The sequence below is a fragment of the Bufo bufo genome, chromosome 3, assembly GCF_905171765.1.
Source record: "Bufo bufo chromosome 3, aBufBuf1.1, whole genome shotgun sequence".
Lineage (NCBI taxonomy): Eukaryota > Metazoa > Chordata > Amphibia > Anura > Bufonidae > Bufo > Bufo bufo.
In genome coordinates this window covers 8,701,299-8,716,943 of record NC_053391.1, presented here as the reverse complement: position 1 = coordinate 8,716,943, position 15,645 = coordinate 8,701,299, and the positions used below count along the sequence as shown (strand labels likewise).

The following is a 15,645-nucleotide window of genomic DNA, read 5'->3' as shown; positions in this document are numbered from 1 at the left end:
TACATCAATTACTGTGCATTTTCACACATACATATATGTAGCATCCTTCACACCCTGTCTGGGGGTACATGGCTTACATGGCCATTATCATCGTTCCACCAGCTACCTGTGATGTCACCATTTACAATATGCATCTTACACACAGCATGGCATCACTATACAGGGTTTACATATTACCCATGGCGGTGATATATCATACATGACGTACAGTGCTTCATGTATACAGAAAGTGACATGTGACATATAAATCCCGCTACTGGTGTGTTCCTACTAAACAGTCATACAGCAGTCCAATAGTTCAATATGGGTGGTATTGTCACCATAAGGGGGTCAATGGTAACCCATAGCAACAGAGCAGTAAATCCGCAAATGGGTACAGTTTTCTGTACGAGGGGTGCGGACATTTTCATCCCTCTTACATGTAGTCTGGAACTACATTGACTTCAATGGGACAGTGTTGAGGGCATGCTCTGTGACCTGTAATTATGCAAGGAGGGGGAGTAGATAAGCTGGAGGATCCTGTGTTATGTATACAGAGTTTTTATCTGTCATTGTAATCCTGCCTGTGATAATAAAGAGATGACTGCTAAGAAGTGATCGCTACAGAACAGAAAGTGTCAGAATGAAAACGACAAGATTTCAGGATGTAAATATAGATGGTCTCATAGAAAATTAGGGGGGAAAAATCACCTTTTTTTTTAAATAGAATATGTTGATCAAGAAAAGTTTTTTACATTTTTTGCTGATGCCGCCCCTTTAATAATACGTCTTTGATGTGATCCTTATTAAGATCACTTACCATATAAGGATGCCGTTGCCAGTTGCAGAATGACGCAACCTCGTAGCCTGTAATAAAAATTAACCCCCTCTGCTCTGTAGTAGCATCTCGTGGAGGGAAGGTCAGCTCTGAATTATTGGGGCTCAGGAGTTGTGCCCACACCATGTTACACAGCTGGCGCCCTGCTATAATGGCTGGGAGTGAGTATAACTCCGATCCCAATGTTTAACCTCTTAGATGCTGCAGTCAATGCATCTGTCTTTAGAGAGGTAGAGATTGCTGGGTGCCGAGGAGTTCCCATGACAACCAGAGGCCTAACAATGATCCCAAGGCCCACCATAGGGATTGTGCAGTATCATTATATTGATGTCATCAATATCTGATAGGTGGGGGCCGACACTGCACAAACCCTTTTAAACTCTGCCAAGGGCAGGCTGTCAGATCCATAGTAACAGATATAATATGCCTCAATACAGAAGTATGTCAGTGTATTATACAGGCAGTCCTAGGATGGCAAGTTCAAGTCCCCTACTGGGATTTAGAGAAAAGTACAAAAAAAGAGTTTTTTAGTATGGCTGTAAAGCCGATCCGGGCCGGCTGTTACTGGGAGCAGCCAAAGTGCAGGGTGGGTGGCTTCACCCCACGTTCCGGGCCGGGTTTTGATTAGGGATATAAAACCCAGCCAGCAGTCACAGCTGTGTGGATTATCCTTCACTTCACAGTGAATATCTGTGGAGTCTCTGTGGTTTGGGATCTGCATGAAAACTACAACTAATCCCACAAAAAAAAAGCTTTAGGCCTCTTTCGGATTTGCTCCGGGTGCGTCGCTTGTGCATTGCGGGAAACCCACGCGAGTGCGCACGCAATTTCAGTCAGTTTTGACTCCGATTGTGTTGCGTTTGTAACGGAGTGCCTGGCACCCCGACTGGGTAGCTCCGTTGATGGACGCTCCTAGTGCTTCCCGAGGGCTCCGAGCACTCCACCGGACACCATAACCACCACAGACCCCACCAACCGCTGCAGCTTGGTTGGGGTCTCACCGTCCTCCACCCACGCTGGATCCAAGACCGGGCTTCAGCTTCCAGGGGGTGAACCTCTCCTAAATCCAGAGAGCAAGAACAGGAAGAAGCTCTTACAAGAGCTTATACTCAGGGGAGTATTGTGATATAGCAACCCCCAAGAGTGTAGTTATCCCATCCCCCAAACATGAGCCAAGACTTCATGAAAGGATAAAGCAGGGTTTTTATTTTATGACCACACAAGCATTGCCTTTTATACACATTTTCCAACAAGGGGGGTACCCCCCACGTGGAACTTGTTGGGAACTGAAGACATAAACATAGCAGCCAATCATTTACAGTTTAAACACAAAAACTATACATTCAACAAACACAATAGGCATTGTCTGCGACGCAATTAACAAAATACAATGGGCATTGTCTGCGACGCAATTAACAAAATACAATGGGCATTGTCTGCGACGCAATTACCAAAATACAATGGGCTCTGCCTGTGATACAATTACCAAACACCATTAACTTAATCACTCACAGGCAGAAAACACACATTTTACCCAACCACAGAAAACACCCTAAAACACCACATATCCCCTGATAGCCTCGATCTGGGTGAACAACCTATCCAAAAATCACCCAGATCAGTTCAGAGGTTCAGGAGTTTCCTGGAAGTCCTATTTTTGCCCCACCGTGCACATGGTCCCATTCCCAAAATAGTTCCATACACTCGACGGCAAAACACTGCTGGGCAATTTAAGATGGCCTTCGCCACATGTTGACTCTGTTCCAGTAAAAAGTTCAAGGGGCAGAAACAGTGCCTTTAAAATCCAGTATGCCCAAATAGTGTCCCAGGGGCCATAGTCACAGGGCAAGAGGCTGGCAAGCAGGCCTCTCCAACTCCCAGTGATGAAGGTGCTTTCGTCACAGCGTTGTTCAGTTTTTATCGTGCGGGTGCAATGCGTTTGTCATGCACGTGATAAAAAACTGAATGCGGCACCCAGACCCGAACCCGGACTTCTTCACTGAAGTTCGGGTTTGGGATCGGTGTTCTGTAGATTTTATTATTTTCCCTTATAACATGGTTATAAGGGAAAATAATAGTATTCTTAATACAGAATGCTTATTAAAATGTCGATTGAGGGGTTAAAAAATAAAAATAATTATCTCACCTCATCCTCTTGTTCGCGCAGCCGGCATCGTCTTCTTTCTTCTTCTTTCAGGACCTGCAAAAGGACCTTTGATGACGTAATCGCGCTCCCCACGTGTAAGGATCTTCTATCTTCATTCAGCAGGACCTGCGCTCATGTCACCACGTGGTGATCGCGATTACCGGTTCGTCATCAAAGGTCCTTTTGCTTTTGCAGGTCCTGAAAGAAGAAGAAAGAAGACGATGCCGGCTGCGCGAACAAGAGGATGAGGTGAGATAATTATTTTTATTTTTTAACCCCTCAATTGACATTTTAGTGGTTATTCTGTATTCAGAATGCTATTAGTGTCCCTTATAACCATGTTATAAGGGAAAATAATACAGTGATTAGACTTTAATGGGGTCGGGGTTGCTCATCCCTATCATCTTCTAGCAACAATGCGTGAAAATCGCAACGCATCCGCACTTGCTTGCGGATGCTTGCGATTTTCACGCAGACCCATTCCTTTCTATGGGGCCTCAGTAGCATGAAAAACGCAGAATTATAGAACAAGCTGCAATTTTCATACAACGCACAAGTGATGCGTGAAAATCACCGCTCATGTGCACAGCCCCGTTGAAGTGAATGGGTCCGGATTCAGTGCGGGTGCAATGCGTTCACCTCACACATTACACCCACGCGGAAAACTCGCCCATGTGAAAGCGGCCTTACACAGAAACCTGGATGAAAACAAAGATGATCTGGTTCTTTGACTGCAGCGACACAAAAATAAATTAAAAAATAATTCGTTTTTATTGTGCAAGTAGAAAAACATTGAAATAAAAACTATATAAATTTGGTATCACCATAAATATTGTTATATCAGCGGCCTGTGCCCACTGCCAGCCTGCTTCCCCAGGTGGGCATGGGCGCTGCACCGATTACCCTTCTGCTGCTGACACCCCGGCGGTCTGGAACCAGCAGAGGGGCCAGCTACAGAAATCCTAAATAAATTCTGCATTCTTCTGCAAGCCATGACCTGTGTTTGCCAGCTAGGCCTCTCCAACCTGCCTGCTCTTAAAGGGCCAGAACATGCAGCATAATCTTCCCCAGCCTATGGCTGTCCACCTCAGGGTACTTAAAGCACCTTCCCCTAAGGGAGGGTGCCTAAGCAATAGGTGTCTTTAACTTGCTAGCTCTTGCGCAGGTGTGCTCTTCCGTTTTTATGTCCGTGTACCAGTCTCTGATTCTCCGCTGCTTGTCCTGACTCATTCCTGATTAAGTTATTGACCCTTTGCTGCCTGCCCTGACCTTAGACCTGTTTCACGGATTAGCATGTACTCTGCCTGCCCGGACCTTAGACCTGTTTCACGGATTAGCATGTACTCTCCTGCCCTGACCTTAGACCTGTTTCATGGATTAGCACGTACTCTAGCTGCCCTGACCTTAGACTGTGCACCCTTGTGTCGCATGTTTGTTTTCATGGATTAGCATGTACTCTAGCTGCCTTGACCTTAGACCTGTTTCATGGATTAGCACGTACTCTCCTGCCCTGACCTTAGACCTGTTTCATGGATTAGCATGTACTCTAGCTGCCCTGACCTTAGACCTGTTTCACGGATTAGCATGTAGTCTGCCTGCCCTGACCTTAGACCTGTTTCACGGATTAGCATGTACTCTCCTGCCCTGACCTTAGACCTGTTTCATGGATTAGCATGTACTCTCCTGCCCTGACCTTAGACCTGTTTCATGGATTAGCACGTACTCTGCCTGCCCTGACCTTAGACCTGTTTCATGGATTAGCACGTACTCTAGCTGCCCTGACCTTAGACCTGTTTCATGGATTAGCACGTACTCTAGCTGCCCTGACCTTAGACCTGTTTCACGGATTAGCATGTACTCTCCTGCCCTGACCTTAGACCTGTTTCATGGATTAGCATGTACTCTCCTGCCCTGACCTTAGACCTGTTTCATGGATTAGCACGTACTCTAGCTGCCCTGACCTTAGACCTGTTTCACGGATTAGCACGTACTCTGCCTGCCCTGACCTTAGACCTGTTTCATGGATTAGCATGTACTCTAGCTGCCCTGACCTTAGACCTGTTTCACGGATTAGCATGTACTCTCCTGCCCTGACCTTAGACCTGTTTCATGGATTAGCATGTACTCTCCTGCCCTGACCTTAGACCTGTTTCATGGATTAGCATGTACTCTCCTGCCCTGACCTTAGACCTGTTTCATGGATTAGCACGTACTCTAGCTGCCCTGACCTTAGACCTGTTTCACGGATTAGCACGTACTCTGCCTGCCCTGACCTTAGACCTGTTTCACGGATTAGCACGTACTCTAGCTGCCCTGACCATGGTTTGTTTCCTGACTATGAATATTGCCTGATCTTTCAGTGCTTTGCACTGGTATTTCTGAAACCCCATGGGTCAGCAGCAAAATACACCATGACTATTCCAAGAGATTCTTGAATAGAGCTTAAAACAAAATAGACGAAAAACTATGCCAGCAAGAGGCTGGCGTTGTTTTTCAGACTGGCGCATGGACTGCCATATATGTGCCTAATTTATGATGAGGCGCACACCTTGTCATAAATTAGCCGTATACTATGGGAGTGCAGGGGGGACAACTCAGACCTAGTAAGTGTCCCCAATGTACGGTATATACCTGAAAATGGTGCTATACAACTCATCCTGCAAAACACAAGCTTTCATACAGCTATGTGATATAAAAACAGAAGTGGAGATAAAAAAAATTGCTGTGTTCAAATAGGTCCAAAATAGGGGTCTGGGTTAATTCTATGTATAATAAGCTGCTTCGTACAGACAGCAGGAAGTGTTAAACCGCACTATAGTAAAAGGTGCACTACATGGCGGTCATTGTATTGTATTGAGGGGTACAGCTATAGCCCCAAGCAGGGACCTATCACCGGGTCCTGATAATGCTCACTTACCTTATCCAGTAGAACATTCTGCCACATACGGAACAGGTTCAAGAAACTTCTGTCTCTTGCAGCAAATGATGTGAAAAAAAACTGAGGATAAAAATGTCATCATTAATATCCACTCCACACTCCATCTCTAATATGCAATACGCAAAATTTTAATTGAGCCGGCCAGCGGGAAATTCACTGCTACCCCAGGTGCAGCTGAATATAATGATACCTTTCACTTCGAAATCTGTTGCTTAATTATGGAGAAAAAGTATATTTGATCTAAAAGTAAATGAGCAGTAAAGTGCACTGAGGGCGGGCCAAAGCCAGTCTGTGCACCCTTGTGTCGCATGTTTGTTCACTGTTTGCCATTGTATTCCGTGTGGGCTGATTGCTGAATATTGTGGTTGTGTATCTAGGGCCATGTGTCGGAGTGGTACTGCTCATCCGCCTCTGTTCTGTGCGTACTGGTTGCGGATACCAGTGGGTGTGAGCTGTACCCCTGTGACTTCCGTGTCTTCCCCGTCTATGTCTGTGAGGAGTACTGTCACAATGTCTGTGCACCATTGTATTCTGTGTGGGCTGGTTGCGGTACATTGTGGTTGTGTACCTAGGGCCATGTGTCGGAGTGGCAGTGCCCAGTGCCATGTCTGCTTACTATTTCTGTTCTGTTCAGATTCTAGAAGTTACTGTCGCGTGTTCAGTGGTCCCTGCAGTTGTTACTGTATGGACTGGTCTTCTGTATGTCTGGGATCCTGAAGTCTTGATCAACTCTGAATAAGTTCCAAGTCCATCTCTCAGGATGTCTGGGATCCTGAAGTCTTGATTCAAGTCTGAAAAAGTTCCACGTCCATGTCCTGCCCTGTAGGTCTACTGCCTCCAATCTGGATTCCACCCTTGCAGTGTTTTCCAGTTTGAGGCACAGTGATTCCACTAAATCCGTAACACCTTGCTCCTCCTGCTGAGAGGGAGGAGCTGACAGGGTAAGCAGAAGGAGCCAGGGTGCACAGAGTGTCGTGGACCTGCCCTAAGTGCACTTAACTGCTCATTTGCATATGGCTTAAAAGTACGGTACATTTTCTCAACAATGAAGAAGTAAAAGGTATCAATACATTCAGCTCAGCTAGCCCTACTATGTACAGAAATATAACTACTATAATACTGCCCAACTGCCCCCTATGTACAAGAATATAACTACTATAATACTGCCCCCTATGTACAAGAATATAACTACTATAATACTGCCTCCTATGTACAAGAATATAACTACTATAATACTGCTCCTATGTACAGGAATATAACTACTATAATACTGCTCCTATGTACAAGAATATAACTACTATAATACTGCTCCTATGTACAAGAATATAACTACTATAATACTGCTCCTATGTACAAGAATATAACTACTATAATACTGCCCCCTATGTACAAGAATATAACTACTATAATACTGCTCCTATGTACAAGAATATAACTACTATAATACTGCTCCTATGTACAAGAATATAACTACTATAATACTGCTCCTATGTACAAGAATATAACTACTATAATACTGCTCCTATGTACAAGAATATAACTACTATAATACTGCCCCCTATGTACAAGAATATAACTACTATAATACTGCTCCTATGTACAAGAATATAACTACTATAATACTGCTCCTATGTACAGGAATATAACTACTATAATACTGCTCCTATGTACAAGAATATAACTACTATAATACTGCTCCTATGTACAAGAATATAACTACTATAATACTGCTCCTATGTACAAGAATATAACTACTATAATACTGCCCCCTATGTACAAGAATATAACTACTATAATACTGCTCCTATGTACAAGAATATAACTACTATAATACTGCCCCCTATGTACAAGAATATAACTACTATAATACTGCCCCCTATGTACAAGAATATAACTACTATAATACTGCCTCCTATGTACAAGAATATAACTACTATAATACTGCTCCTATGTACAAGAATATAACTACTATAATACTGCTCCTATGTACAAGAATATAACTACTATAATACTGCCCCCATGTACAAGAATATAACTACTATAATACTGCTCCTATGTACAAGAATATAACCACTATAATACTGCCTTCTATGTACAAGAATATAACTATTATAATACTGCTCCTATGTACAAGAATATAACTACTACAATACTGCTCCTATGTACAAGAATATAACTACTATAATACTGCTCCTATGTACAAGAATATAACTACTATAATACTGCTCCTATGTACAAGAATATAACTACTATAATACTGCCTCCTATGTACAAGAATATAACTACTATAATACTGCCTCCTATGTACAAGAATATAACTACTATAATACTGCTCCTATGTACAAGAATATAACTACTACAATACTGCTCCTATGTACAAGAATATAACTACTATAATACTGCTCCTATGTACAAGAATATAACTACTATAATACTGCTCCTATGTACAAGAATATAACTACTATAATACTGCTTATATGTACAAGAATATAACTACCATAATACTGCTCCTATGTACAAGAATATAACTACTATAATACTGCTCCTATGTACAAGAATATAACTACTATAATACTGCTCCTATGTACAAGAATATAACTACTATAATACTGCCTCCTATGTACAAGAATATAACTACTATAATACTGCCTCCTATGTACAAGAATATAACTACTATAATACTGCTCCTATGTACAAGAATATAACTACTACAATACTGCTCCTATGTACAAGAATATAACTACTATAATACTGCTCCTATGTACAAGAATATAACTACTATAATACTGCTCCTATGTACAAGAATATAACTACTATAATACTGCTTATATGTACAAGAATATAACTACCATAATACTGCTCCTATGTACAAGAATATAACTACTATAATACTGCTCCTATGTACAGGAATATAACTACTATAATACTGCTCCTATGTACAAGAATATAACTACTATAATACTGCTCCTATGTACAAGAATATAACTACTATAATACTGCTCCTAGGTACAAGCATATAGCTACTATAATACTGCTCCTATGTACAAGAACATAACTACTATAATACTGCTCCTATGTACAAGAATATAACTACTATAATACTGCTCTATGTACAGGAATATAACTACTATAATACTGCTCCTATGTACAAGAATATAACTACTATAATACTGCTTCTATGTACAAGAATATAACTACTATAATACTGCTCTATGTACAGGAATATAACTACTATAATACAGCTCCTATGTACAAGAATATAACTACTATAATACTGCTCCTATGTACAGGAATATAACTACTATAATACTGCTCCTATGTACAAGAATATAACTACTATAATACTGCCTCCTATGTACAGGAATATAACTACTATAATACTGCTCCTATGTACAAGAATATAACTACTATAATACTGCTCCTATGTACAAGAATATAACTACTATAATACTGCCTCCTATGTACAAGAATATAACTACTATAATACTGTTCCTATGTACAAGAATATAGCTACTATAATACTGCTCCTATGTACAAGAATATAACTACTATAATACTGCTCCTATGTACAAGAATATAACTACTATAATACTGCTCCTATGTACAAGAATATAACTACTATAATACTGCTCCTATGTACAAGAATATAACTACTATAATACTGCTCCTATGTACAAGAATATAACTACTATAATACTGCCTCCTATGTACAAGAATATAACTACTATAATACTGCTCCTATGTACAAGAATATAACTACTATAATACTGCTTCTATGTACAAGAATATAACTACTATAATACTGCCTCCTATGTACAGGAATATAACTACTATAATACTGCTCCTATGTATAAGAATATAACTACTATAACATTGCTCCTATGTACAAGAATATAACTACTATAATACTGCTCCTATGTACAAGAATATAACTACTATAATACTGCCTCCTATGTACAAGAATATAACTACTATAATACTGCTCCTATGTACAAGAATATAACTACTATAATACTGCTCCTATGTACAAGAATATAACTACTATAATACTGATCCTATGTACAAGAATATAACTACTATAATACTGCTCCTATGTACAAGAATATAACTACTATAATACTGCTCCTATGTACAGGAATATAACTACTATAATACTGCTCCTATGTACAAGAATATAACTACTATAATACTGCCTCCTATGTACAAGAATATAACTACTATAATACTGCCTCCTATGTACAAGAATATAACTACTATAATACTGCTTCTATGTACAAGAATATAACTACTATAATATTGCTCCTATGTACAAGAATATAACTACTATAATACTGCTCCTATGTACAGGAATATAACTACTATAATACTGCCTCCTATGTACAAGAATATAACTACTATAATACTGCTCCTATGTACAGGAATATAACTACTATAATACTGCCTCCTATGTACAAGAATATAACTACTATAATACTGCTTCTATGTACAAGAATATAACTACTATAATATTGCTCCTATGTACAAGAATATAACTACTATAATACTGCTCCTATGTACAAGAATATAACTACTATAATACTGCCTCCTATGTACAAGAATATAACTACTATAATACTGCCTCCTATGTACAAGAATATAACTACTATAATACTGCTCCTATGTACAAGAATATAACTACTATAATACTGCTCCTATGTACAAGAATATAACTACTATAATACTGCTCCTATGTACAAGAATATAACTACTATAATACTGCCTCACTGTATTATACTCTTATGCTCCCATTACGTGCAGGATTTTGGCTTCACCTTCTCGTTCTCGGTGGTGATCTGGATGGCGTTGGGGATGACACGAGCCGTTTTCTCTTTGGTCATGGAGGTGATTTCTCTCAGGGATATACATATCTGCAGGGACACCGCACATCAGTGCTAGGATTGTACCAGTGATATAACAGTATATGTAAAAAAAAATCTGGTGACAAACTTTAATTCACATTTCCAGACCACAATGGAGGACAGCTGAAGCCCCACACAGAGGAGCAGAGTTAGAGGGCCACCCCTAGCGGCCAGTTTTGGTCTTAAATGGTACCGTGAGGAGGGTGACGTGAGGAGGGTGCCGTGAGGAGGGTGCCGTGAGGTGGGTGCCGTGAGGAGGGTGCCGTGAGGAGGGTGCCGTGAGGTGGGTGCCGTGAGGAGGGTGCCGTGAGGTGGGTGCTGTGAGGAGGGTGCCGTGAGGTGGGTGCCGTGAGGTTGGTGCCGTGAGGAGGGTGCCGTGAGGAGGGTGCCGTGAGGTGGGTGCCGTGAGGAGGGTGCCGTGAGGAGGGTGCCGTGAGGAGGGTGCCGTGAGGAGGGTGCCGTGACTCACATGCACTCAGTTTCTCTTACTCAGATAGAGGCAGCGAGCGTCTGGTTACAGTCTCTTACAGAGGACACTGACTTGATGGTTGCACACAGCTTGGCGGTTACACTGGTGTATGCCAATAGTACCAGGACGGTCTCTGTACTCCTCAGGCGGTTGTCTATGACCCACCGGTGGCTGTCACTCAGCAGGACACTCTGTGCCCTTCACCCCACAGGGCACTTACCTAGTGACAGGACACCACTAGTCACAGAGCCGTAGCGCTCTCACGGTGCACTTGTCAGGACCACTATTCGCAGTCCTCGGTAAGTGCTCCGACAGTCTACATCGGGGCAGCCACTTACATGTCCACCTAAAGCATGGACATGAGAGGAGCTCTTAGATGGGGACCCCTCCCCCGATAAACCCAGGAATCCCTAACAGGGAGCCCCGTGATATTATAATATCCATGGAGCGCGTGTCAGGTCCTCTCTAGGCTTATTTGCTCCTTCTATTAACCCTTTCATCTCACACTCTCTCACCGGATGGGCCCCAGAGCAAGTGGCCCTAATCCAACAGCCACCCCTCTATCTGCCCTGTGTGACGGAAGGTGATGTCGGTAATGACCCCTCCTATGTTTGCACAAACGGTTCAGGGAGGAAGCTGTGGGCGGTGGAGGACACTGATCCCAGGGCCACGGAGGGAGCCCCTGTCTGTCCCACTATCTGGGACTGTGTGGGTGCACTGTGCATCCATCTTGGGCCCCTGTCTAGAACTCTGTGGGTGCACTGTGCATCCATCTTGGGCCCCTGTCTAGAACTCTGTGGGTGCACTGTGCATCCATCTTGGGCCCCTGTCTAGAACTCTGTGGGTGCACTGTGCATCCATCTTGGGCCCCTGTCTGGGACTCTGTAGGTGCACTGTGCATCCATCTTGGGCCCCTGTCTGGGACTCCGTGGGTGCACTGTGCATCCATCTTGGGCCCCTGTCTGGGACTCTGTAGGTGCACTGTGCATCCATCTTGGGCCCCTGTCTGGGACTCTGTAGGTGCACTGTGCATCCATCTTGGGCCCCTGTCTGGGACTCTGTAGGTGCACTGTGCATCCATCTTGGGCCCCTGTCTGGGACTCCGTGGGTGCACTGTGCATCCATCTTGGGCCCCTGTCTAGAACTCTGTGGGTAAACTGTGCATCCATCTTGGGCCCCTGTCTGGGACTCTGTAGGTGCATCTGTCTTGGGGCCCTGCCCCGTACACTATGGTTTACCGGCCCCTGGCACACATATCCGATATCAGGCGGGAATTACCGAGGTTTCCCATCGGAAGATGTTGCTATGGAAGCAGATCCAGCTCTCGGACAGGAAGAGGCGCCCTTGAAGTAGGATGTCCTTCTGCAGGGCACAGGCGTAATCTGGAAGGAAATGCAGGCAGGTCATGTACACGCATCATCAGCGCCTCGTACCTCATACACTATGTGTCCCCTACATGTTATGTGAGAGAAATCTGGTGTGTGGCCCCCACTGGCCCCTAAGATCTGCAGGTGACTACAGGCGGCCATGGCTGGGTGATGAGGGGGCAGAAAATCATCATACATGTACACAGGCCTCTGTCTGGATCATCATACATGTACACAGGCTTCTCTGGATCATCATACATGTACACAGGCCTCTGTCTGAATAATCATACATGTACACAGGCCTCTGTCTGGATCATCATACATGTACACAGGCCTCTGTCTGGATCATCATACATGTACACAGGCCTCTGTCTGGATCATCATACATGTACACAGGCCTCTGTCTGGATCATCATACATGTACACAGGCCTCTGTCTGGATCATCATACGTGTACACAAGTCTCTGTCTGGATCATCATACATGTACACAGGCTTCTGTCTGAATAATCATACATGTACGCAGGCCTCTGTCTGGATCATCATACATGTACACAGGCTTCTGTCTGAATAATCATACATGTACGCAGGCCTCTGTCTGGATCATCATACATGTACACAGGCCTCTGTCTGGATCATCATACGTGTACACAAGTCTCTGTCTGGATCATCATACATGTACACAGGCTTCTGTCTGAATAATCATACATGTACGCAGGCCTCTGTCTGGATCATCATACATGTACACAGGCCTTTGTCTGGATCATCATACATGTACACAGGCCTCTGTCTGGATCATCATACGTGTACACAAGTATCTGTCTGGATCATCATACATGTACACAGGCCTTTGTCTGGATCATCATACATGTACACAGGCCTTTGTCTGGATCATCATACATGTACACAGGCCTTTGTCTGGATCATCATACATGTACACAGGCCTTTGTCTGGATCATCATACATGTACACAGGCCTTTGTCTGGATCATCATACATGTACACAGGCCTCTGTCTGGATCATCATACGTGTACACAAGTCTCTGTCTGGATCATCATACATGTACACAGGCTTCTGTCTGAATAATCATACGTGTACACAGGCCTCTGTCTGGATCATCATACGTGTACACAAGTCTCTGTCTGGATCATCATACATGTACACAGGCCTCTGTCTGGATCATCATACATGTACACAGACCTCTGTCTGGATCATCATACATGTACACAGGCCTCTGTCTGGATCATCATACATGTACACAGGCCTTTGTCTGGATCATCATACATGTACACAGGCCTTTGTCTGGATCATCATACATGTACACAGGCCTTTGTCTGGATCATCATACATGTACACAGGCCTTTGTCTGGATCATCATACATGTACACAGGCCTTTGTCTGGATCATCATACATGTACACAGGCCTTTGTCTGGATCATCATACATGTACACAGGCCTTTGTCTGGATCATCATACATGTACACAGGCCTTTGTCTGGATCATCATACGTGTACACAGGCCTCTGTCTGGATCATCATACGTGTACACAAGTCTCTGTCTGAATAATCATACATGTACACAGGCCTCTGTCTGGATCATCATACGTGTACACAAGTCTCTGTCTGGATCATCATACATGTACACAGGCCTCTGTCTGGATCATCATACATGTACACAGGCCTCTGTCTGGATCATCATACATGTACACAGGCCTCTGTCTGGATCATCATACATGTACACAGGCCTTTGTCTGGATCATCATACATGTACACAGGCCTTTGTCTGGATCATCATACATGTACACAGGCCTTTGTCTGGATCATCATACATGTACACAGGCCTCTGTCTGGATCATCATACATGTACACAGGCCTCTGTCTGGATCATCATACATGTACACAGGCCTCTGTCTGGATCATCATACATGTACACAGGCTTCTGTCTGGATCATCATACATGTACACAGGCCTCTGTCTGGATCATCATACATGTACACAGGCCTCTGTCTGGATCATCATACATGTACACAGGCTTCTGTCTGGATCATCATACATGTACACAGGCCTCTGTCTGGATCATCATACATGTACACAGGCCTCTGTCTGGATCATCATACATGTACACAGGCCTCTGTCTGGTTCATCATACATGTACACGGGACTCTGTCTGGATCATCATACATGTACACGGGACTCTGTCTGGATCATCATACATGTACACAGGTCCCTGTCTGGATCATCATACATGTACACAGGCTTCTGTCTGGATCATCATACATGTACACAGGCCTCTGTCTGGACTGTCATACATGTACACAGGCCTCTGTCTGGATCATCATACATGTACACAGGACTCTGTCTGGATCATCATACATGTACACGGGACTCTGTCTGGATCATCATACATGTACACAGGCCTCTGTCTGGATCATCATACATGTACACAGGCTTCTGTCTGGATCATCATACATGTACACAGGCCTCTGTCTGGACTGTCATACATGTACACAGGCCTCTGTCTGGATCATCATACATGTACACAGGACTCTGTCTGGATCATCATACATGTACACAGGACTCTGTCTGGATCATCATACATGTACACAGGCTTTTGCTCGTGTGTTTGCAGGTCTCACTTACCTACTATGAGCTTCTCGCTCTCAGGTAAGTCCTTGAACAGTTTGCGGAACTCTTCACTCCTCTGCTTGTATGTAGAGCTGGAGACCTGGTGGAGATGGACAGATGACAGTCACAGAGATGGCGGGAGAGAAGACCTGTAGGGGGCGCTCAGTCAGGACCCCCCACAAGGTCACAGGATGAGGGGCTCTGCCTCATAAATCAATCAGGCCCTGAATATAAACAAGAATATTTACATTCACTGACAACATACAGTGATCTTCAAAAGGGCAAGAAATTTCTATAGCAATTCCCCCCCAACAGTGATCTGATTATCACGCCAAGCCCCCCAGAGTAAGAACAGCCAAATACCAGGGGTGTGCGCTAACAGATGGCG

At 43.5% G+C, this 15,645-nt stretch overlaps 1 protein-coding gene across 6 annotated transcripts in view; it reads right to left on the bottom strand.

Annotated features, from left to right (window-relative positions):
* Positions 1–15,645, bottom strand: part of GRAMD1C (GRAM domain containing 1C) — a 182,737-nt gene that overhangs the window by 74,504 nt on the left and 92,588 nt on the right. For all 6 annotated transcript variants that reach the window (XM_040422874.1, XM_040422879.1, XM_040422878.1 and 3 more), the window contains 4 exons: positions 15,273–15,357; positions 12,547–12,650; positions 10,713–10,808; positions 5,881–5,961 (listed from right to left, as the gene is read on the bottom strand). In XM_040422874.1, coding sequence (XP_040278808.1) covers positions 5,881–5,961; positions 10,713–10,808; positions 12,547–12,650; positions 15,273–15,357 — 366 coding nt within the window. The remainder of the gene's footprint in view (positions 1–5,880; positions 5,962–10,712; positions 10,809–12,546; positions 12,651–15,272; positions 15,358–15,645) is intronic.